We start from the raw sequence: 24,729 nt of genomic DNA on the forward strand, positions 1-24,729 counted from the left end.
AGCCTTTAAATAGACCCCCCATTTTTAGACCAGTTGATCTGCCGTTTTTTTTCTGTCATAGGATGCCACCTGTGTAAGAAATCCAGTCGTGATATTTCCTCGCGCCTAAATATTCCAACGTCAACGTTACTATAGGAAAAGTGAAGAGTTTGGGAACAACAGCAACTCAGGTAGGCCATGAAAACTGACAAAGAGGGGTCGGCGGATGCTGAAGCGCACAGTACGAAGACTAGAAGCATTTAAGTCCCATCTTAAAACTCATTTGTATACTCTAGCCTTTAAATAGACCCCCCTTTTTGGACCAGTTGATCTGCAGTTTTTTTTCTGTTATGGGATGCCACCTGTGTAAGAAATCCAGTCGTGATATTTCCTCGCGCCTAAATATTCCAACGTCCACTTTATTATAAGAAAAGTGAAGAGTTTGGGAACAACAGCAACTCAGCCACCAAGTGGTAGTCCACGTAAACTGACAAAGAGGGGTCAGCGGATGCTGAAGCGCACAGTACGAAGACTAGAAGCATTTAAGTCCCATCTTAAAACTCATTTGTATACTCTAGCCTTTAAATAGACCCCCCTTTTTTAGACCAGTTGATCTGCCGTTTCTTTTTCTGTCATAGGATGCCACCTGTGTAAGAAATCCAGTCGTGATATTTCCTCGCGCCTAAATATTCCAACGTCCACTTTATTATAGGAAAAGTGAAGAGTTTGGGAACAACAGCAACTCAGCCACCAAGTGGTAGTCCGCATAAACTGACAAAGAGGAGTCGGCGGTTGCTGAAGCGCACAGTGCGAAGACTAGAAGCATTTAAGTCCCATCTTAAAACTCATTTGTATACTCTAGCCTTTAAATAGACCCCCCTTTTTGGACAAGTTGATCTGCCGTTTTTTTTTCTGTTATGGGATGCCACCTGTGTAAGAAATCCAGTCGAGATATTTCCTCGCGCCTAAATATTCCAACGTCCACTTTATTATAGGAAAAGTGAAGAGTTTGGGAACAACAGCAACTCAGTCACCAAGTGGTAGTCCACGTAAACTGACAAAGAGGGGTCAGCGGATGCTGAAGCGCACAGTACGAAGACTAGAAGCATTTAAGTCCCATCTTAAAACTCATTTGTATACTCTAGCCTTTAAATAGACACCCTTTTTAGAGCAGTTGATCTGCCGTTTCTTTTCTTTTCTCCACTGCCCCCCTCTCCCTTGGAGTAGCGGGGGGTGCATATATTTTCAAGCATTTCTTATATGTATATATATCAATCAATCAATGTTTATTTATTTATATAGCCCTAATATTGATAGTAAAAAGTTGTTCTTGCAGGTGTTGGATATGAATTCAAACCATGACTATAGAGTACTGTCACATCAAAGAGTTATTTTTGCCTTTTTCTGTGTGTAGTGTTTTACTTCTTGTCTTTTGTTGGTATTTTCCTGTAGCAGTTTCAGTTCTTCCTTGAGTGCTATTCCCCACACCTGCTTTGTTTTAGCAATCAAGAATATTTCAGTTGTTTTTATCCTTCTTTGTGTGGACATTGTTGATTGTCATGTCATGTTCCGACGTACTTTGTGGACGCCGTCCACTGCTCCACAGTAAGTCTTTGCTGTCGTCCAGCATTCTGTTTTTGTTTACTTTGTCGCCAGTTGAGTTTTAGTTTTGTTCTGCGTAATCAACCCTTCGCTTATTGTCTTTTCTTAGCGGTACTCGACTTCTGTTTATTTTTGGTTTAAGCTTGACATACCTTTTTTACCTGCACCCTGCCTCCCGCTGCCGTCTGCATATTGTGATCACGACAAAGCAATTAGCTCACTGATATGGAAGAGTATTACAGGGTTACTCTGCCGAGCTCGAGACAGCACAGAGACTCAAAAACGGCACATTATTTGCGTATTATAATTACATGTGTACAAAAAAATATTTTTTAACCCAATTAGGTGAATTTAGATAACCTCCCACGGCACACCAGACTGTATCGAACGGCACACTAGTGTGCCGATCACACTTGTCCATCCGGCACCAGTCTGGGTTTGGAGGTTTCCAGGAGAACGCTACATTTCGGACCGCATTGTGCAGAGAGTGAAATTTGGTAGAGGAGGAATTATGGTGTGGAGTTGGGTTTTTCAAGAGATAGAGTTGGGCCCTTCGTTCCAGTGAAAGGAACTTTGCATGCTCCAGGATACCAAAACACTTTGGACAATTCCATACTTTTGGCAATATGGAGTATTTTTGAAGGCACTCACCTTGACATCAGAGAAGAACATCTTCAGCATGTTGGAGCTCGGGTAGCGGGTGTAGAAGAACATCAGCTTGGCCTTCTTCAGGTGATTCGGGGAGAGACCCTCCTGTATCTGACAATTTCTGACGTTAAGGACAATGACATCGCTTTAGCGAGACACGAGAGCCAGGCTAACATTTTACATGTGTGTGAGGCAGGGGTGTCAAACTCATTTTAGCTCGGGGGCCACGAGGAGGAAAATCTACTCCCAAGAGGGCCAGACTGGTTTAATATCCTGTTTTCTTTTGTTTAATAATAGAACAAACACATTCTGAAAATGTACAAATTATAATGTTGTTGTATTATGTCAGATCCACTATGGACTGGACTCTTACTATTATGTTAGATCCACTATGGACTGGACTCTCACTATTATGTTAGATCCACTATGGACTGGACTCACACTATTATGTTAGATCCACTATGGACTGGACTCTCACTATTATGTTAGATCCATTATGGACTGGACTCTCACTATTATGTTCGATCCACTATGGACTGGACTCACACTATTATGTTAGATCCACTATGGACTGGACTCACACTATTATGTTAGATCCACTATGGACTGGACTCACACTATTATGTTAGATCCACTATGGACTGGACTCTCACTATTATGTTAGATCCATTATGGACTGGACTCTCACTATTATGTTAGATCCATTATGGACTGGACTCTCACTATTATGTTCGATCCACTATGGACTGGACTCACACTATTATGTTAGATCCACTATGGACTGGACTCTCACTATTATGTTAGATCCACTATGGACTGGACTCTCACTATTATGTTCGATCCACTAAGGACTGGACTCTCACTATTATGCTAGATCCCCTATGGACTCTCACACTATTATGTTAGATCCACTATGGACTGGACTCTCACTATTATGTTAGATCCACTAAGGACTGGACTCTCACTATTATGTTAGATCCACTATGGACTGGACTCTCACTATTATGTTAGATCCACTATGGACTGGCCTCTCTCTATTATGTTAGATCCACTATGGACTGGACTCCCACACTATTATGTTAGATCCACTATGGACTGGACTCTCACTATTATGTTAGCTCTACTATGGACTGGATTCTCACTATTATGTTGGATGCACTATGGACTGGACTCTCACTATTATGTTAGATCCACTATGGACTGGACTCTCACTATTATGTTATATCCACTATGGACTGGACTCTCACTATTATGTTATATCCACTATGGACTGGACTCTCACTATTATGTTAGCTCCACTATGGACTGGACTCTTACTATTATGTTAGATCCACTATGGACGGGACTCTCACTAACATGTTAAATCCACTATGCACTGGACTTTTACTATTATGTTAGATCCACTATGGACTGGACTTTCACAATATTATGCTAGATCCACTATGGACTGGACTCTTACTATTATGTTAGATCCACTATGGACGGGACTCTCACTAACATGTTAAATCCACTATGCACTGGACTTTTACTATTATGTTAGATCCACTATGGACTGGACTTTCACAATATTATGCTAGATCCACTATGGACTGGACTCTCACCATTATGTTAGATCCACTATGGACTGGACTTTCACAATATTATGTTAGATCCACTATGGACTGGACTCTCACTATTATGTTAGATCCACTATGGACTGGACTCTTACTATTATGTTAGATCCACTATGGACTGGACTTTCACTATTATGTTAGATCCACTATGGACTGGACTTTCACTATTATGTTAGATCCACTATGGACTGGACTTTCACAATATTATGCTAGATCCACTATGGACTGGACTTTCACAATATTATGTTAGATCCACTATGGACTGGACTTTCACAATATTATGTTAGATCCACTATGGACTGTACTCTCACTATTATGTTCGATCCACTATGGACTGGACTTTCACAATATTATGTTAGATCCACTATGGACTGGACTTTCCCAATATTATGTTAGACCCACTCGACATCTGTTGCATCCGGTCTCCCCAAGAGGGGTGGGGGTCACCCACATTTGCGGTCCTCTCCAAGGTTTCTCATAGTCATTCACATTGACATCCCACTGGGTTGTGAGTTTTTCCTTGCCCTTATGTGGGCTCTGAGGGTCGAGGGTGTCGTTGTGGCTTGTGCAGCCCTTTGAGACACTTGTGATTTAGGGCTATATAAATAAACATCGATTGATTGATATTCAATTAATTGAGTGACTGACTATGGACCCGGGCTTAGTCCCAAGATCACCATCATCACCTCTTTTTCTATTTGTGTAAACCAAGCATTACAAGACGGGTCGCCGCCTGGCCTCGCAGGTGTGAAGGTCTGTCAGGAGCAGCGGCGGGGGGTGGCGGGGTTGTTTTAAGACGACGGCGCGCCGAGCCTCAAATTTGCTCGCCATTAGCATTGTCCGTACTCGCCGTCACGGCTAATAAAACGCGGCGCCGCCCTACAGCTGATGCTTTTACATAAGGAGCCTCATTTCACAGTCAAAGCGGGCGAGCGCCTTTGCCTTCTTCCTGCGCTAACCTCCACCCTAAAGAGGAAGAAGGCGGCGGGGCGGGGGGGGGATTTACATATCACAGACAAAGACAGCAGTTAACGCCAGCGACGGGCAAGAAAGCCTAATGGCTTGGCCACGACACATGCCAAGCTCGGATGTTGGGCTTAAAAAAAAAAAAAAAAGTGTATAGAAAACCTTGTGACACTGACATGGGTCTCCCTCAACCAGAAGTCCTCCTAATGGATCACCTGGACTGAGGGTGGAGATGGGTCGGTTGGGGGCACCTTGAGGGGTAGCGTAGTTCCCAATCTACAATTACACCCCATCCCCTCCTCCTCACTCTGCTCCACCCCTAACAACACCCTCCCTCCCCTTTCCCCTTCAGCCTACCTCTGCCAAAGCCTTGGAGGAGCAAAGAAGGCGGAGGAGAAGGAAAAAGAGGGGCCAGGATGATTTGGACCGAGCCAACCGTGGGGGGAGGGGGGGCCTGCAGCACATCTGCGCCGCAGAGTGGCCCCAGACCATTTCCACGGCGAATTAATGTCCGTATAATGTGTCGGATCATATCAATCTGACGGGGGGGGAGAAGGATGTCAGACGCATGTTTAACTCTTGTGCAACGTTCATATTGTTGTTACTTAGCCACAGTGGTGGGTCTGATGGACCCCTTGAATGCCTCACAATCTTATGTTGAAATACTGAACAGATGTGTACCTTATCCCAAAAAACATCTGTTCAGTATTTTATCATAAAAGTGTTCAATTGTGACAGCACGTCAGAGGGTGAAATGTGCGAGAAAATGAGAGCAGACAGTGTTGACAAACAATGCTGCAACCTTGTGTGGATCATTCTAACACTTTTATGTTAAATAACTGAACGGATGTTGATAGAGATAAGGCAAAAATCTGTTCAGTATTTTAGCATAAAGGTGTTTGATTGTGACAGCACATCAGAGGGTCGAATGTGCGAGAAAATGAGAGCAGACAGTGTTAACAAACAATGTTGCAACTTTGTGTGGATCATTTTAACACTTTTATGTTAAAATACTGAACAGATGTTGATTGGGATAAGGTAGACATCTTTTCAGTATTTTAACATACAGGTGTTTGATTGTGACAGCACATCAGAGGGTCAAATGTGCGAGAAAATGAGAGCAGACAGTGTTGACAAACAATGCTGCAACCTTGTGTGGATCATTCTAACACTTTTATGTTAAAATACTGAACAGATGTTGATTGGGATAAGGTAGACATCTTTTCAGTATTTTAACATACAGGTGTTTGATTGCGACAGCACATCAGAGGGTCAAATGTTCGAGAAAATGAGAGCAGACAGTGTTGACAAACAATGCTGCAACCTTGTTTGGATCATTTTAACACTTTTATGTTGAAATACTGAACAGATGTTGATTTGGATAAGGTAAACATCTGTTCAGTATTTAACATAAAAGTGGTTGATTTTGACAGCACATCAGAGGGTCAAATGTGCGAGAAAATGAGAGCAGACAGTGTTGACAAACAATATTGCAACCCTGTGTGGATCATTTTAACACTATTATGTTAAAATACTGAACAGATGTTGATTGAGATAAGGTAAACATCTGTTCAGTATTTTAACATAAAAGTGGTTGATTTTGACAGCACATCAGAGGGTCAAATGTGTGAGAAAATGAGAGCAGACAGTGTTGACAAACAATGTTGCAACCTTGCAAACGCAAACGCTGGCTGAGTAACAACAATATGAACGTTGCACGGAAAATTCCTCCGCCAGTTTCTGCACCCCACAGGGATTCTTCTTTTGTGTTCCTGCACCTGCGGTTCCCACACAAGGTTGCAACATTGTTTGTCAACACTGTCTGCTCTCATTTTCTCGCACATTTCTCCCTTATATGTTCTGTGTACCTACACACTGTCTTCCTCCTGTCTCAGCCTGCTGTGTGTGTGTGTGTGGTACACAGAACATCAATTTCCAGTGGACCCGGACATCTTATATGTAATACAAATGTATGGGGGGTGTATGGTGTGTGGTCATTAAATATTAGGGATGTCCGATAATATCGAACTGTTGATATTATCGGCTGACAAATGCTTTAAAATTTAATATCAGATATTATCGGTTTCAAAATTATCGGTATCGGTTTCAAAAAGTAAAATGTATGACTTTTTAAAACGCCGCTGTACGCAGTGGAACACGAACGTAGGGAGAAGTACAGAGCGCCAATAAACCTTAAAGGCGCTGCCTCTGCATGCTAGTCCAATCACATAATATCTACAGCTTTTCACACACACAAGTGAATGCAAAGCATACTTGGTCAACAGCCATACAGGTCACACTGAGGGTAGCCGTATAAACAACTTTAACACTGTTACAAATATGCGCCACACTGCGAAACCACACCAAACAAGAATGACAAACAAATTTCGGGAGAACATCTGCACCGTAACACAACATTAACACAACAGAACAAATACCCAGAACCCCTAGCAGCACTAACTCTTCCGGGACGCTACAATATACACCCCCCGCTACCCCCTGAAAACCCCGCCCACCTCAACCTCCTCATGCTCTCCCTGAGAGAGCATGTCCCAAATTCCAAGCTGCTGTTTTGAGGCATGTTAAAAAAAATAATGCACTTTGAGACTTCAATAATAAATATGGCAGTGCCATGTTGGCATTTTTTTCCATAACTTGAGTTGATTTATTTTGGAAAACCTTGTTACATTGTTTAATGCATCCAGCGGGGCATCACAACTAAATGAGGCATAATAATGTGTTCATTCCACCACTGTATATATCGGTATCGGTTGATATTGGAATCGGTAATTAGAGGCCAACTGAAATGAGATGTTCTTATTTAAACGGGGATAGCAGCTCCATTCTGTGTCATACTTGATCATTTCGCCATATTGCCATATTTTTGCTGAAAGGATTTAGTAGAGAACATCGACGATAAAGTTTTCAACTTTTGGTCGCTAATAAAAAAGCCTTGCCTGTACCGGAAGTAGCAGACGATGTGCACGTGACGTCACGGGTTGTAGAGCTCCTCACATCTGAACATTGTTAATAATGTGAGCCTCCAGCAGTAAGAGCTATTCGGATCAGGAAAGCAACAATTTCCCCATTAATTTGAGCAAAGATGAAAGATTTGTGGATGAGGAAATATAGAGTGAAGGACTAGGAAAAAAAAAGGCAAGGGCAGTGAGAGCGATTCAGATGTTTTTAGACACATTTACAAGGATAATTCTGGAAAATCCCTTATCTGCCTATTATGTTGCCAGTGTTTTAGTGAGATTAAATAGTACCTGAAAGTCGAAGGAGTGTGGCCACGGGTGTGTTGACAGCCAGAGTCTCTGAGGGAACTCACGCAGCAGCAGCAGCAAGACGGAAGCTCCGCTGATGTCTCCGGTAAGAGCCGACTAATTACCACAATTTTCTCACCGAAAACTGCCGGTTGACATTTGATCCATGTTTGCTTGACCGCTCTGATCCATAGTAAAGCTTCATTTTCGTGAATTTTAAACAAGGAAACACTGTGTGTTTGTGTGGCTAAAGGCTAAAAGCTTCCCACCTACATCTTTCTTCTTTGACGTCTCCATTATTAATTGAACAAGTTGCAAAAGATTCAGCAACGCAGATGTCCAGAATACTGTGTAATTATGCGATTAAAGCAGACTACTTATAACTTGGATCGGGCTGGAAAATAACGCACGCGTCATCATACCGCGACGTTTTCAACACGACACTTGGCGGGAAATTTAAAATTGCAATTTAGTAAACTAAAAAGGCCGTATTGGCATGTGTTGCAATGTTAATATTTCATCATTGATATATAAACTATCAGACTGCGTGGTCGCTAGTAGTGGCTTTCAGTAGGCCTTTAAAAGTTGGGTAATATCGGCAAAAAATCCATTATCGGACATCTCTAGTCAATATCAATCAATCAATCAATGTTTACTTATATAGCCCTAAATCACTAGTGTCTCAAAGGGCTGCACAAACCACTACCACATCCTCGGTAGGCCCACATAAGGGCAAGGAAAACTCACACCCAGTGGGACGTCGGTGACAATGATGACTATGGGAACCTTGGAGAGGACGAAAATAATGGATGTCGAGCGGGTCTAACATGATACTGTGAAAGTTCAATCCATAATGGATCCAACACAGTCGCGAGGGTCCAGTCCAAAGCGGAGCCGGCAGGAAACCATCCCAAGCGGAGGCGGATCAGCACCGCGGGGATGTCCCCAGCCAATACACAGGCAAGCAGTACATGGCCACCGGATCGGACCGGACCCCCTCCAAAAGGGAGAGTGGGACATCGGAGAAAAAGAAAAGAAACGGCAGATCAACTGGTCTAAAAAGGGAGTCTATTTAAAGGCTAGAGTATACAAATGAGTTTTAAGGTGAGACTTAAATGCTTCTACTGAGGTGGCATCTTGAACTGTTACCGGGAGGGATATATATATATATGTATCGTGATATATGTTCTTCAACATGTATCAAAGTCAGAGAGTCTCAGTTTAGGAAATTAATTAACTGTATCATTTTTCTTTTCTTGTGGAGGGGGTCCGGTCCGATCCGGTGGCCATGTACTGCTTGCCTGTGTATCGGCTGGGGATATCTCTGTGCTGCTGATCCGCCTCCGCTTGGGATGGTTTCCTGCTGGCTCCGCTGTGAACGGGACTCTCGCTGCTGTGTCGGATCCGCTTTGGACTGGACTCTCGCGACTGTGCTGGATCCATTATGGATTGAACTTTCACAGTATCATGTTAGACCCGCTCGACATCCATTGCTTTCCTCCTCTCCAAGGTTCTCATAGTCATCATTGTCACCGACGTCCCACTGGGTGTGAGTTTTCCTTGCCCTTATGTGGGCCTACCGAGGATGTCGTAGTGGTTTGTGCAGCCCTTTGAGACACTAGTGATTTAGGGCTATATAAGTAAACATTGATTCATTGATTGATTGATAAAAAAAATGAACACGGGAACTCCACACAAGGGCTAAAGCCACTGACAAGGAGCTTCAATCAAGCGTAAGCAAGACCAGGTTTGATCCGTAAATTCTCATGAGGGTTTACACTCGGCGCCGGCCAAGGTAGACCGACTTGACGTTGTTTACGACGTGCGGTGGGGGGGAGGGGAGCTCAGAGGAGTGTCCAGATGTAGCCGTAACCATAGCGAGGGGAGAAGGCATCAGCTGCGGGATTGGATTGCCCTTGGCCTGGGGGTTAGCGCAGGAACCACGCCACGGCTTGGCTCCTCAAAAGACCCCCGTCTACTTTGTCTGATGCAGTAAGAGGGAGCGAGGGTCTTGGGGGGGGGGGCTGGCAGGCTGGTGTTACTCCATCAGGCCCGGCCAAAAGAGCAGCACTTCACTCCCCACACCACACCATCTGCTCCGGGGGGGGTACAATGGACCCCTCAGACGCAGACACACAGCTCCTTTTCAATCAGGCAAGGTGGGAGTTTTTCCTTGTTCCCCCATCTCAATGTTTTAACTTCTAACTAATTAGGTACAGAGATGTCCAAGGAGCGGCCCGGGGGACATTTGTGGCCCGCAGGGGATTTTTTTAACGGCCCAACGGCACATTCTAGAAATACGATTAAAAATATACAAAACATAAAAAGTGGGCTAAAAGAGAAAACAGGTGAAATTTAACAAGAAAATGTTGCAATGTTGACTCTAATAACACAAAACTGCCAGGCAGGCTGTTACTTTCTTAAAAAAAAAATCATGAATCAAAATCAATGTCATTATGAATTATTGACCAATTGGTCACTGGTTTGAATGTAACTTAGATATTGGGTTTCACTATGTAAAGCGCTTTGAGTCACTAGAGAAAAAGCGCTATATAAATATAATTCACTTCACACCAATTCAAGGCTCCGATTACGTCACATTAGAAATTTGCAGTTTTAGATATTTTGGGGTAAAATGCTGCATATTTTGTGTTTGCCATAAGTTTTTGTTTTAAAACGAACAATCAAAAAACATAAACAACATTAAAACTTAAAATTGACGGGTGGATCTGAAGTTGATCTCGAGATTATTGTGTTAAAAGTAAACACTTTTTTTTTTTTAAGATACACTTATTATACAATCTTAAATATTCCACTTAAGAATGTTATTGGGTGAAAATATTGCATATTTTGTGTTTTTTCTATAAAAAATGTTTTTCTTTGACTCTAATAACACAATGCAGGCTGTTACTTTCTTTAAAAAATAATAATGAATCAAAATCAATGTCATTATGAATTATCGACATATTCAAGGCTCCAATTACGTCACATTAAATATTGCAGTTTGAGATATTTTGGGGGTAAAATGCTGCATATTTTGTGTTTGCCATAAGTTTTTGTTTTAAAACGAACAATCAAAAAACATAAGCAACATTAAAACTTAAAATTGATGGATAGATATAAAGTTGATCTTGAGATTATTGTGTTAAAAGTAAACAAAAAAATAAGAATTTATTTTTAACACTTTAATGAGTCCGTTTTGGATCTCCAATTATTTTAGTGTGATTTTTTTCTTTTTTTAAGTGCCATTGCTCAAAAAATAATAATGAATTCAAATCAATGTTGTGACTTATTGACCTTTTTAAAGATACACTTATTGTATAATCTAAAATATTCCACTTAAAAATGTTATTGGGTGAAAATATTGCATATTTTGTGTTTTTTTTTCTATAAAAAAATGGTTTTCTTTGACTCTAATAACACAAAGCTGCCATGAAGGCTGTTTTTTTCTTAAAAAAAAATCATGAATCAAAATCAACGTCATTATAAATTATTGACCAATTCAAGGCTCCAATTACTTCACATTAAATATTGCAGTTTGAGATATTTTTGGGGTAAAATGCTGCATATTTTGTGTTTGCCATAAGTTTTTGTTTTAAAACGAACAATCAAAAAACATAAACAACATTACAATTTAAAATTGACGAATAAATCTGAAGTTGCTCTCGAGATTATTGTGTTAAAAGTAAACAAAAAAATTTGAAATTATTTTTTAACCATTTAATGACTAGGACCGTTTTGGATCCCCAAAAATGTTTGTGTAATTTTTTTTTTAAGTGCCATTGCTCAAAAAATAATAATGAATTAAAATCAATGTTATGACTTATTGACCTTTTTAAAGATACACTTATTATATAATCTAAAATATTCCACTTAAAAATGTTATTGGGTGAAAATATCGCATATTTTGTGTTTTTTCTATTAAAAAATGGTTTTCTTTGACTCTAACAACACAAAACTGCCATTCAGGCTGTTTTTTTCTTATAAATTATTGACCAATTCAAGGCTCCAATTACGTCACATTAAATTTTGCACTTTGAGATATTTTGGGGGTAAAATGCTGCATATTTTGTGTTTGCCATAAGTTTTTGTTTTAAAACGAACAATCAAAAAACATAAAATTAAAACTTAAAATTGACGGATAGATCTGAAGTTGATATGGAGATTATTGTGTTAAAAGAAAACAAAAAAATTAGAATTTATTTTTTAACATTTTAATGAGTAGGACCGTTTTGTATCCCCAATAATTTTAGTGTGATTTTTTTTTTTTTAAGTGCCATTGCTCAAAAAATAATAATGAATTACAATCAATGTTGTTATGACTTATTGACCTTTTTAAAGATACACTTATTATATAATCTAAAATACTCCACTTAAAAATGTTATTGGGTGAAAATATCGCATATTTTGTGTTTTTTCTATAAAAAAATGGTTTTCTTTGACTCTAATAACACAAAACTGCCATTCAGGCTGTTTCTTTCTTATAAATTATTGACCAATTCAAGGCTCCAATTACTTCACATTAAATATTGCAGTTCGAGATATTTTTGGGGTAAAATTCTGCATATTTTGTGTTTGCCATAAGTTTTTGTTTTAAAACGAACAATCAAAAAACATAAACAACATTAAAACTTAAAATTGATGGATAGATCTTAAGTTGATCTTGAGATTATTGTGTTAAAAGTAAACAAAAAAATAAGAATGTATTTTTAACACTTTAATGAGTCCGTTTTGGATCTCCAATTATTTTAGTGTGATTTTTTTTTTTAAGTGCCATTGCTCCAAAAATAATAATGAATTAAAATCAATGTTGTTATGACTTATTGACCTTTTTAAAGATACACTTATTATACAATCTAAAATACTCCACTTAAAAATGTTATTGGGTGAAAATATTGCATATTTTGTGTTTTTTCTATAAAAAATGTTTTTCTTTGACTCTAACAACACAAAACTGCCATGAAGGCTGTTTTTTTCTTAAAAAAAATCATGAATCAAAATCAACGTCATTATAAATTATTGACCAATTCAAGGTTCCAATTACGTCACATTAAATATTGCAGTTTGAGATATTTTTGGGGTAAAATGCTGCATATTTTGTGTTTGCCATAAGTTTTTGTTTTAAAACGAACAATCAAAAAACATAAACAACATTACAACTTAAAATTGACGAATAAATCTGAAGTTGCTCTCGAGATTATTGTGTTAAAAGTAAACAAAAAATTTGAATTTATTTTTTAACACTTTAATGAATAATAATGTATAATAATAATAATGAATTTGGATCCCCAATAATTTTACTGTGATTTTTTTTTTAAGTGCCATTGCTCAAAAAATAATAATGAATTAAAATCAATGTTGTTATGACTTATTGACCTTTTTAACAATACACTTATTATATAATCTAAAATATTCCACTTGATCAATCAATGTTTATTTATATAGCCCTAAACCACAAGTGTCTCAAAGGGCTGCACAAACCACAACGACATCCTCGGTAGAGCCCACATAAGTGCAAGGAAAAACTCACCCCAGGGGGACGTCGACCATGATGACTATGAGAAACCTTGGAGAGGACCACATATGTTGGAACCCCCCCACCCCCCCACCAGGGGACCGAAAGCAATGGATATCGAGCGGATCTGACATGATATTGTGAAAGTCCAATCCATAGTGGATCTAACGTAACCGTGAGAATCAAGTCCAAAGTGGATCCAATATAGTAGCGAGAGTCCCATCCAAAGTGGAACCAGCAGGAAACCAAAACATTTTTTTAAATGTTATTGGGTGAAAATATTGCATATTTTGTGTTTTTTCTATAAAAAAAAGTGGTTTTTTTTGACAAAAAGGGCATACAAAATAACTTTTTAAAAATGTTATATTGACCGATCTAGAGATTTACGCCTATAGTAATAAGAATACTGAATAATGACACTTTTTTTTTTTTTTGGACCAAAACCCTTTGGTGTCACCGGGATCATAACTGAGTGGAGGCCTAAAAGTATATTTTTACACATACATTGTATTGTTTTTTAAAATAAAAGATATCAAAATGGCCCCAGCTTGCTTTGATTTTTTCAGTGTGTGGCCCTCAGTGGAAAAAGTTTGGACACCCCTGAATTAGGATGATGGTTTTTTTTTTTTTAAATCCTAAAAAGCCATAAACTGTGGACCATTAAGAAAGCCTCACATCTCCTGATGAGACATTCTCATCTCCAATTCCCTCACAGCTTGCAAATGTAATTGTGATTGGACTTCGGGGTGGCGTGCGGAGCTATTATTTTGTCATGATGGCGAGCTCGCACCAGCTGGCCCGCGCCTCGCCTTCCCCGACACCCGGGCAAGAAAATCACCGCTTTCCTCGACGCTTCTTAATGGCCGCTTCACCGTCCCGATTCCAGGTGTACGGGACGGGAGGATTCAGGGTTGAACGGCGGACAGAAGTGGAAAGCGACGGCGGCCATCTGCTCGGGTGAACTTGAACGCACCGAGCGAAATGTCCGACAAGCTGTCGCCGACCTCCGAAGGCTCAGAAAGAAGCAAAGCGATTCATAAAGTCGGGGGCGAACGATGAAGAAGGGAGGCACAAAAGAGCGGCGAATGGCAGACCTCGAGTGTGGCCATTAGTCATTTACAAAAAAGGACTGATGGTCAGAATTAGTGTTGGAACTCGGGATGTCCGATAAATGCTTTAAAATGTAATATCAGATATTATCAGTATCGGTTTCAAAATGATCGGTATCGGTTTCAAAAAGTCAAAAATAAGACTGTGGAGAGGCGGAGCCAGCGAACGAGCAGCGGAGATGGCGGCAAGGAGGCGGAGAATGCGGGCGAGCGGCGAGGCGGAGCGTGCAATGCGATGCCGCAAGCGAGATCAGGTGTGGATTGCGCACCTGGACACAATTGACATATCTCCTCCTGATGTATAAAAGGGGAGAAGGAGGAGAGAACGGGGCAGAAGGAGTTGGAGAGCATGCAGCACCTGCAGCGGTGAATAAAGAGCGGAAGAGACGGCGACGACGGCTGAAAAGCGACCGAGGAGTGAGAAGTTGAGGAAGGAGCCGAAAAGCCACCAGACCTGCAGACAGAGCTTTTTGAAAATTAAAGCAAGTCAAACCTGCTCGAGCAATGTCCTTCCTTGATGGTCCTGGGAACCCGCACGACGGGAAGAGTCCGTCACAAAGACTTTTTAAAATGCCGCTGTGTACACGGACGTAGGGAGGAGCACAGAGCGCCAATAAACCTTTTGCGTGCCGGCCCAATCATGTAATATCTGCGGCTTTTCACAAACACACACAAGTGAATGCAAGGCATACTTGGTCAACAGCCATACAGGTGACACGGAGGGTGGACGTATAAAAAACTTTAACACGTTTACAAATATGTGTGAACCCACACCAAACAAGAATGACAAACACATTTCGGGAGAACATCCGCACCGTAACACAACATAAACACAACAGAACAAATACCCAGAACCACTTGCAGCACTAACTCTAACTATGAGTGGTCGTATAAACAACTCTCCTTTTCGCGCACATTTGACCCTTTGTGGAACTACACCCTGTCCTCCTCCTGTCTAGGCCTGATGTGTGTGCGTGGTACATAGAACATCAAGTTCCACACTTCTATTAGCCCCGGGTCCAGTTGAGCCGGACATCTTATATGTAATAGAAATGTGTGTGTGTGTGGGGGGGGGGGGGGGGTTGTATGGTGTGTGGTCATTAAATATTAGGGATGTCCGATAATATCAGACTGCCAATATTATCGGCCGATAATTGCTTTAAAATGTAATCTTATCGGTTTCAAAAAGTAAAATTCATGACTTTTTAAAAGGGAGAAGTACAGAGCGCCAATAAACAACAGCCATACAGGTCACACTGAGGGTGGCCGTATAAACAACTTTAACACTGTTACAAATATGTGCCACACTGTGAACCCACACCAAACAAGAACGACAAACACATTTCGGCAGAACATCTGCACTGTAACACAACAGAACAAAAACCCAGACCCCCTTGCAGCACTAACTCTTCCGGGAGACTACAATATATCCCCCAAACCCGCCCACCTCAACCTCCTCATGCTCTCTCAAGGAGAGCATGTCCCAAATTCCAAGCTGCTGTTTTGAGGCATGTTAAAAAAATAATGACTTCAATAATAAATATGGCAGTGCCATGTTGGCATTATTTTTCCATAACTTGAGTTGATTTATTTTGGATAACCTTGTTACATTGTTTAATGCATCCAACAAAATGAGGCATAATAATGTGTTCATTCCACAACTGTATATATCGGTATCGGTTGATATCGGAATTGGTAATTAAAAGATGGACAATATCGGAATATCGGATATCGGCTCTGCAAATGTAAGAAGCTTTTTGTGAAAAATGAGTTGGAGTTTCACAAGAAAAAGGTCACAATTTCACGAGAAAAACTAAGAATTTTGGCAGTGTCATAATAAAAGTCCTCATTTTACTCAACGCAAGTTGCAACATTTTACAAGAAAAACTGAACATTTGTGCAATGTTGTGATAAAAGTTGGAATTTTTACCCAATAACAGTCGCAGTTTTACAAGAAAAGCTTAAAATTTGGGCAATTTTATTGAAAGGGTCGTCGTTTTACTCGACGAAAGTCACTATTTTATCGGACATCTTTAGTTGTGACGATACCAATATCTTGGTACCGGTACTAAAATTATTTTGATACTTTTTGGTACTTTTCTAATTAAAGGGGACCACACAAAAAATGGCATTTATTAACATAAAATCTCAGGCTACATTAAACATATGTTTGATATTGCAAGTTTGTCCTTAAATAAAATAGTGAACATACAACTTGTCTTTTAGTAGTAAGTAAACAAACAAAGGTTCCTAATCGGAAACATATTGGGTCATTTATCTACTACCACAAATTTACGTATCAATGCGATACCAAGTAGTTACAGGATCATACATTGGTCATATTCATAGTGTGAGTGTGTCCAGGGACATATTTCCTGACTTTATAAACATAATGTACATTTGATACCAAAAAATATCGACGTAATCGTAAATACGTGCCTGTACTTGGTATCATTACAGTGGATGTCAGGTGTAGATCCACCCATGATGTGTGTTTACATTGTGATGGCGGTGAGCTACTGTGTATAGTGAAGCATGTTTAGCTATTCCTCATCCTGCAGTGTAAGAAACTTACTTAATTCGTCGCCGTGGAGACGAGGATTACTGCCGACGGCGGATGGATGTTAGCCCGTTAAGGTGGGCGGGGCCGGGTTAAGAGGGGAGGAGTATATTTATAGCTAAAATACACTGAAATACAAGTATTTCTTATATATATATACTAAAATTCAAGTATATAGCACAGCCTTTGAAGGAGCATAGGTATGGGCAGCATTTGTCCAATTTTAATTTGCAGGAAAGGAGTGAGTTTAGGGTTGAATTGTCCATCCTTGTTCAATTCTCTGTCACTATCTTTTTTTTTGACATTACTACTTGCCGTAATTTTGAAGCAATGCATGATGGGGATCCGGATGTTGCGTGTCGGTGTATTAACGTGCCGGCTGGAATAAACACACGCTGAGAAATAGCTCCGTGCCTGCCTACTTTATGGCTTATAGTATATAAAGCTATGGATAAGGGAGACATATATAATAGTCTCCTTAGCCGTAGATGTTATAACGTGACCGGGCCGGCACGCTGTGGATATGCAGGAAAAGCGGACGTGACGATAAACTGTCCTCACTCAGGTCCGGCTGGAAATCGGGAGAAATTTGGGAGAATGGTTGTCCCGGCACTGAAATTCGGGAGTGTTGGCAGGTATGCTTTATCGTCAGTTTTTAAGCCCTTTTTTGTCTACAAACCGGGTCTGCTTGTAAGTACTCAGTGATTTTGCTCTGCCGAAAATGCTCTTCTGCTTGTAAAACCAGCAATGACAATGGCACGGGCCAAATACTTGAATTACGCTTGAATTGCCGCAGGGCATATAGTATGTGCCTGCCTTGAATTACTGCCGGGTCAAACTCGTCAGGACACTTCCCCTGTCATCATTTTCAAAATGGAGGAGGCTGATTTCAATACCGGTAATTTGAAATCGCATAAAGGGAAGAAGATTAACAGCTATTCAGTAGGATTTAAGGTCCAAGCTTACATCACACTAAAATTTTTACTGCATACCTTTGGTAAGTGCCGGAGTGAGAAGAGGTTTTGAAATAATTAGCGCATGCTTACTTTTACCGCATGCCTTTAGTAAGCGCAGGAGTAAGAAGAGGTTTTAAATTCAAGGAAATACGGTAATACCGAAAATGATTCATTAGTATCGCGGTACTATACTGATACCGGTGTACAGTACAACCCTAGTGAGACTATATAAAAGCCACCCAGCATCTGGCGTGCAGGCTTGTTTGTTTTCTACTTCCTTCCCGTTGCCTCTCTCTCTCTCTCTGTTTTGCTTTTCATCCCTCCATCGGGAGCCGGCAAAAGCAAAGGATTATGGATCTCTGCAAAAGCGTTCACCCTTGGGTCAGAAGACAAGACAAGGCGAGGTAATGAAAGATAAACAGCGAGCTGCAAACACCTGTTAACGTCCGCTTCAAAAGAAAAGACGGGGGGTGGGAGGGGGGAGGGAACACCAAAAAAACAAAACAACAACAAAAAAAAAAAAAAGTATCTGGCTGCCAAGCAACCGTCGAAGGGCCCCCCGGGCTGTTGACAGATCTTTATGAAATGAGGGGAGAAAAAAAAAAAAAAAAAGAAGAGTAATGACAATGATTGTGGGCTTTTTTACCATACGAGAAAACACGAGCGCTCGTAAAAAAAAAACCCCCGCACCTTTGGCCGAGTCCTCGGGCGAACCTGGGTGACAAGCGCAGGAAAACAAGGCCTCTTTGGCTTTAAATAAACATGGTCTCCCCGACCACAACAGGTATGAAATGAATGTTAACGACGCGCAGATTTCCCAGGATAACCCAGGGCATGAATCAAATTTTCATGAGGGTTAAAAGGGTGTTGAGTAGTTGGAAAGGGGGGGGGGGGAGTTTAAGCTATTAGCCTCGGTCTCGGGGGGGGTTCAATTGGAGCCTCCCATAGGGCAAGGTTTCTTTGGGCCCAGGACACCCGGGGGTTAAAGCATAAGCGAGGATGTATGACACCATTGTGGGCCAACTTCTACGATGCTATCTAGCTCCTTCTTCTTTTTGCACACAAAAGCAATTGGGGCAGAAAACGTGGCGGGGACCTCATCTGTCTGAGTAAGCGATATGAGATAAGAAAGCTTTTAGAAGACGCAAGAAAAAGGCTGGGCGGGGAGAAGGGAGAAGGCGAGGAAGGGATGTGAAAAATAAATACAACAACGCTGCGCTGTGGAGTGGGAGGAGGAGTGACTCATCGGCGGTTTCTGCACTCCCGGAGCTCGGAACGCACACCTGTCCCTTTAAAGCAGTGGTCACCAACCTTTTTGTATCCGCGGACCGGGCAACGCTTAATAATTTGTCCCGCGACCCGAGGGGGGTGTCCTTTTTTTTTCTTTCTTCTTTGTCATGAAAAAGGGACGTTTTTGTCACGAAAAAGGGAGTTTTTTGTGGTTGGTGCACTATTTGTAAGTGTATATTGTGTTTTTTATGTTGATTTAATAAAAAAATAAAAAATATTTTTATTTTTTTATAAAAAATTATTCTGCAGCCCGGTGGTTGGGGACCACTGCTTTAAAGCAGACCTGGGCAAATGAAGGCCCGGGGGGCACATGCGGCCCGTTAAGCTTTTCAATCTGGCCCGCCGGAAATTCCCAAATATATATATTTTTTTACAAACCCTGTTTGTAAAAAAACGGTGGCAGAGGGGTTAGTGCGTCTGCCTCACAGTACGAAGTTCCTGCAGTCCTGGGTTCAAATCCAGGCTCGGGATCTTTCTGTGTGGAGTTTGCATGTTCTCCCCGTGAATGCGTGGGTTCCCTCCGGGTACTCCGGCTTCCTCCCACCTCCAAAGACATGCACCTGGGGATAGGTTGATTGGCAACACTAAATTGGCCCTAGTGTGTGAATGTGAGTGTGAATGTTGTCTGTCTATCTGTGTTGGCCCTGCGATGAGGTGGCGACTTGTCCAGGGTGTACCCCGCCTTCTGCCCGATTTTAGCTGAGATAGGCGCCAGCGCCCCCCGCGACCCCGAAAGGGAATAAGCGGTAGAAAATGGATGGATGGATGGATGTTTCCATATGAGTTGGGAAATAGTGTTAGATGTAAATATAAACAGAATACAATGATTTGCAAATCCTTTTCAACCCATATTCAGTTGAATATGCTACAAAGACAACATATTTGATGTTCAAACTGATAAACATTTGTTTGTTGTTGCAAATAATCATTAACTTTGGAATTGGATGCCAGCAACATGTGACAAACAAGTTGGGAAAGGTGGCAATAAATACTGATAAAGTTGAGGAATGCTCATCAAACACTTATTTGGAACATCCCACAGGTGTGCAGGCTAATTGGGAACAGGTGGGTGCCATGATTGGGTATAAAAACAGCTTCCCAAAAACTGCTCAGTCTTTCACAAGAAAGGATGGGGCGAGGTACACCCCTTTGTCCACAACTGTGTGAGCAAATAGTCAAACAGTTTAAGAACAACGTTTCTCAAAGTGCAATTGCAAGAAATTTTGGGATTTCAACATCTACGCTCCATAATATCATCAAAAGGTTCAGAGAAACTGGATAAATCACTCCACGTAAGCGGCATGGCCGGAAACCAACACTGAGTGACCGTGACCTTCGATCCCTCAGACGGCACTGTATCAAAAACCGACATCAATCTCTAAAGGATATCACCACATGGGCTCAGGAACACTTCAGAAAACCACTGTCACTAAATACAGTTTGTCGCTACATCTGTAAGTGCAAGTTAAAGCTCTACTATGCAAAGCGAAAGCCATTTATCAACAACATCCAGAGAAGCCGTCATCCAAGATGGACAGATGCAAAATGGAAAAGTGTTCTGTGGTCTGACGAGTCCACATTTCAAATTGTTTTTGGAACTATTCGACATCGTGTCATCCAGACCAAAGGGGAAGCGAACCATCCAGACTGTTATCGACGCAAAGTTGAAAAGCCAGCATCTGTGATGGTATGGGGGTGCATTAGTGCCCAAGGCATGGGTAACTTACACATCTGTGAAGGCACCATTAATGCTGAAAGGTACATACAGGTTTTGGAACAACATATGCTGCCATCTAAGCGCCGTCTTATTCATGGACGCCCCTGCTTATTTCAGCCGTTCGAGTGGTAATAAGAGAGAAATAAGGCGCAAATCTCGTAACAAATGAAGGAAGAATTAATTCCCAAGCAAAACAGCAGGGGGTCCATCGTCTGGCGGTTGTTTGGCTTTAAGAGGGAAGATGTTGAACAGACAACTTTAATTTTTGTCAAGCGTGGGGCACAAGCGTTGCTACCAAAAGTAGTATTATTGCTAATATGTAGCATCATTTGAAAAGTCACCTGCTAACAACTGTTTCATAAATACACTTTTAGCGGTGATTTCCCTCTCTGCATGAAAGTTTAAAAGTCGCATATATTAATGCAGTATGAAGAAGAATGTTTTAATGTAGACACATAGAATCATCATACTGCTGTGATTATATGCATCATGTGTTCATTCAAGGCTAAGGCAAAATATCCAGATATATATCGTTTTTCGCGATATGGCTTAAATATAAATCGAGATATTAAAAAAAGGCCATAACGCCCTCTTAGGAGCCCAGTCTCGATTGTATTTTTTTTTACTCGTCTTGACATTTTTCCCATCTCTTACGGACTCATCAGCATTCCCTGCACACTGTTTGTTCGTCTCATCTTGAACGGGTTTGTGCTGAAAACAAAGTTTCATTGTACTTGTTCAATGACAATAAAGACCCACCTACCGACTTACAATACATCAAAATGTTTTATCATATGATAAGATACCAGAAATCTCCAAAATAACAACTGTTATATTAAAAATAACTAAATAAATTGAACTAAGTAAGTAACCATTATTTATTGACATTTTGTTTCAAAGCCAAAGGGAGCCGCGGGTTGCAGACCCCTGAACCGTAGTAAGTATTTCAATGGTTGGAATCTGAACTTTTGGATGATGTACTAGTTACTATGGTCTTCTATTTAGTTACCATGGCAATCTAAGTCCCAGCAGCTCAGACGAGGCACCAAGCAGTGTGGGCGGGGAGCGTTTCCAAGGACGCGGAAGGAGATTTTCACAACAAAGTTCTAAACCTTGGTGATATATCAGATTGTAGATGGGTTTATTTTGTTCCCCTTGCCTTCATAGATCACTGTTTGTTGCGTTTCACTTGATTGTAAAATGTGTGACATTCATATTTTCTCAATATTTTGTCAATATTCAGTGTTTTATGCTTCATAGAAAAATGATAGAAAAATGTAAAATTCCATTAAGTTTTTTCAGGCAGTTTGTCATAAAGTTTTAAGCATATTTCACCGTTTTGTAGCATTTTTGTTGCGTTTCACTTGATTGTAAAATGTGTGACGTTCATATTTTGTCAATAGTCAGTGTTTTATCCTTCATAGAAAAATGTAAAATTCCATAGTTTTTTTCAGGCGGTTTGTCATAACGTTTTAAGCACTATTCACCGTTTTGTAGCATTGGTGTTGCGTTTCACTTGATTGGAAAATGTGTGACCTTCATTTTTGGTCAATATTTTGTCAATAGTCAGTGTTTTATCCTTCATAGAAAATGTAAAATTCCATTAAGTTTTTTCAGGCAGTTTGTCATAAAGTGTTAAGCATATTTCCCCGTTTTGTAGCATTTTCGTTGCGTTTCACTTGATTGTAAAATGTGTGACGTTCATTTTTTGTCAATATTCAGTGCTTTATCCTTCATAGAAAAATGTAAAATTCCATAGTTTTTTTCAGGCGGTTTGTCATAACGTTTTAAGCATATTTCATCGTTTTGTAGCATTTTTGTTGCGTTTCACTTGATTGTAAAATGTGTGACGTTCATATTTTGTCAATATTTCGTCAATAGTCAGTGTTTTATCCTTCATAGAAAAATGTAAAATTCCATAGTTTTTTTCAGGCGGTTTGTCATAACGTTTTAAGCACTATTCACCGTTTTGTAGCATTGGTGTTGCGTTTCACTTGATTGGAAAATGTGTGACCTTCATTTTTGGTCAATATTTTGTCAATAGTCAGTGTTTTATCCTTCATAGAAAATGTAAAATTCCATTAAGTTTTTTCAGGCAGTTTGTCATAAAGTGTTAAGCATATTTCCCCGTTTTGTAGCATTTTCGTTGCGTTTCACTTGATTGTAAAATGTGTGACGTTCATTTTTTGTCAATATTCAGTGCTTTATCCTTCATAGAAAAATGTAAAATTCCATAGTTTTTTTCAGGCGGTTTGTCATAACGTTTTAAGCATATTTCATCGTTTTGTAGCATTTTTGTTGCGTTTCACTTGATTGTAAAATGTGTGACGTTCATATTTTGTCAATATTTCGTCAATAGTCAGTGTTTTATCCTTCATAGAAAAATGTAAAATTCCATAGATTTTTTCAGGCGGTTTGTCATAACGTTTTAAGCATATTTCACCGTTTTGTAGCATTGGTGTTGCGTTTCACTTGATTGTAAAATGTGTGACATTCATTTTTTGTCAATATTTTGTCAATAGTCAGTGTTTTATCCTTTATAGAAAAATTTAAAATTCCATTAAGTTTTTTCAGGCAGTTTGTCATAACATTTTAAGCATATTTCCCCGTTTTGTAGCATTTTCGTTGCGTTTCACTTGATTGTAAAATGTGTGACGTTCATTTTTTGTCAATATTCAGTGCTTTATCCTTCATAGAAAAATGTAAAATTCCATAGTTTTTTTCAGGCGGTTTGTCATAACGTTTTAAGCATATTTCACCGTTTTGTAGCATTTTTGTTGCGTTTCACTTAATTGTAAAATGTGTGACGTTCATTTTTTGTCAATATTTTGTCAATAGTCAGTGTTTTATCCTTCATAGAAAAATGTAAAATTCCATTACGTTTTTTCAGACGGCTTGTCATAACGTTTTAAGCATATTTCCCCGTTTTGTAGCATTTTCGTTGCGTTTCACTTGATTGTAAAATGTGTGACGTTCATTTTTTGTCAATATTCAGTGCTTTATCCTTCATAGAAAAATGTAAAATTCCATAGTTTTTTTCAGGCGGTTTGTCATAACGTTTTAAGCATATTTCACCGTTTTGTAGCATTGGTGTTGCGTTTCACTTGATTGTAAAATGTGTGACCTTCATTTTTTGTCAATATTTTGTCAATAGTCAGTGTTTTATCCTTTATAGAAAAATTTAAAATTCCATTAAGTTTTTTCAGGCAGTTTGTCATAACATTTTAAGCATATTTCCCCGTTTTGTAGCATTTTCGTTGCGTTTCACTTGATTGTAAAATGTGTGACGTTCATTTTTTGTCAATATTCAGTGCTTTATCCTTCATAGAAAAATGTAAAATTCCATAGTTTTTTTCAGGCGGTTTGTCATAACGTTTTAAGCATATTTCACCGTTTTGTAGCATTTTTGTTGCGTTTCACTTAATTGTAAAATGTGTGACGTTCATTTTTTGTCAATATTTTGTCAATAGTCAGTGTTTTATCCTTCATAGAAAAATGTAAAATTCCA

At 39.9% G+C, this 24,729-nt stretch overlaps 1 protein-coding gene across 1 annotated transcript in view; it reads right to left on the bottom strand.

Moving 5' to 3' along the window:
* Positions 1 to 24,729, bottom strand: part of LOC133542058 (prospero homeobox protein 1-like) — a 139,521-nt gene that overhangs the window by 103,392 nt on the left and 11,400 nt on the right. Inside the window, 1 exon segment of the mRNA XM_061885875.1 lies at positions 2,233 to 2,340. Within this exon segment, the coding sequence (XP_061741859.1) occupies positions 2,233 to 2,340 (108 nt within the window).

Source organism: Nerophis ophidion, linkage group LG24, assembly GCF_033978795.1.
Source record: "Nerophis ophidion isolate RoL-2023_Sa linkage group LG24, RoL_Noph_v1.0, whole genome shotgun sequence".
Taxonomy (NCBI): Eukaryota; Metazoa; Chordata; class Actinopteri; order Syngnathiformes; family Syngnathidae; genus Nerophis; species Nerophis ophidion.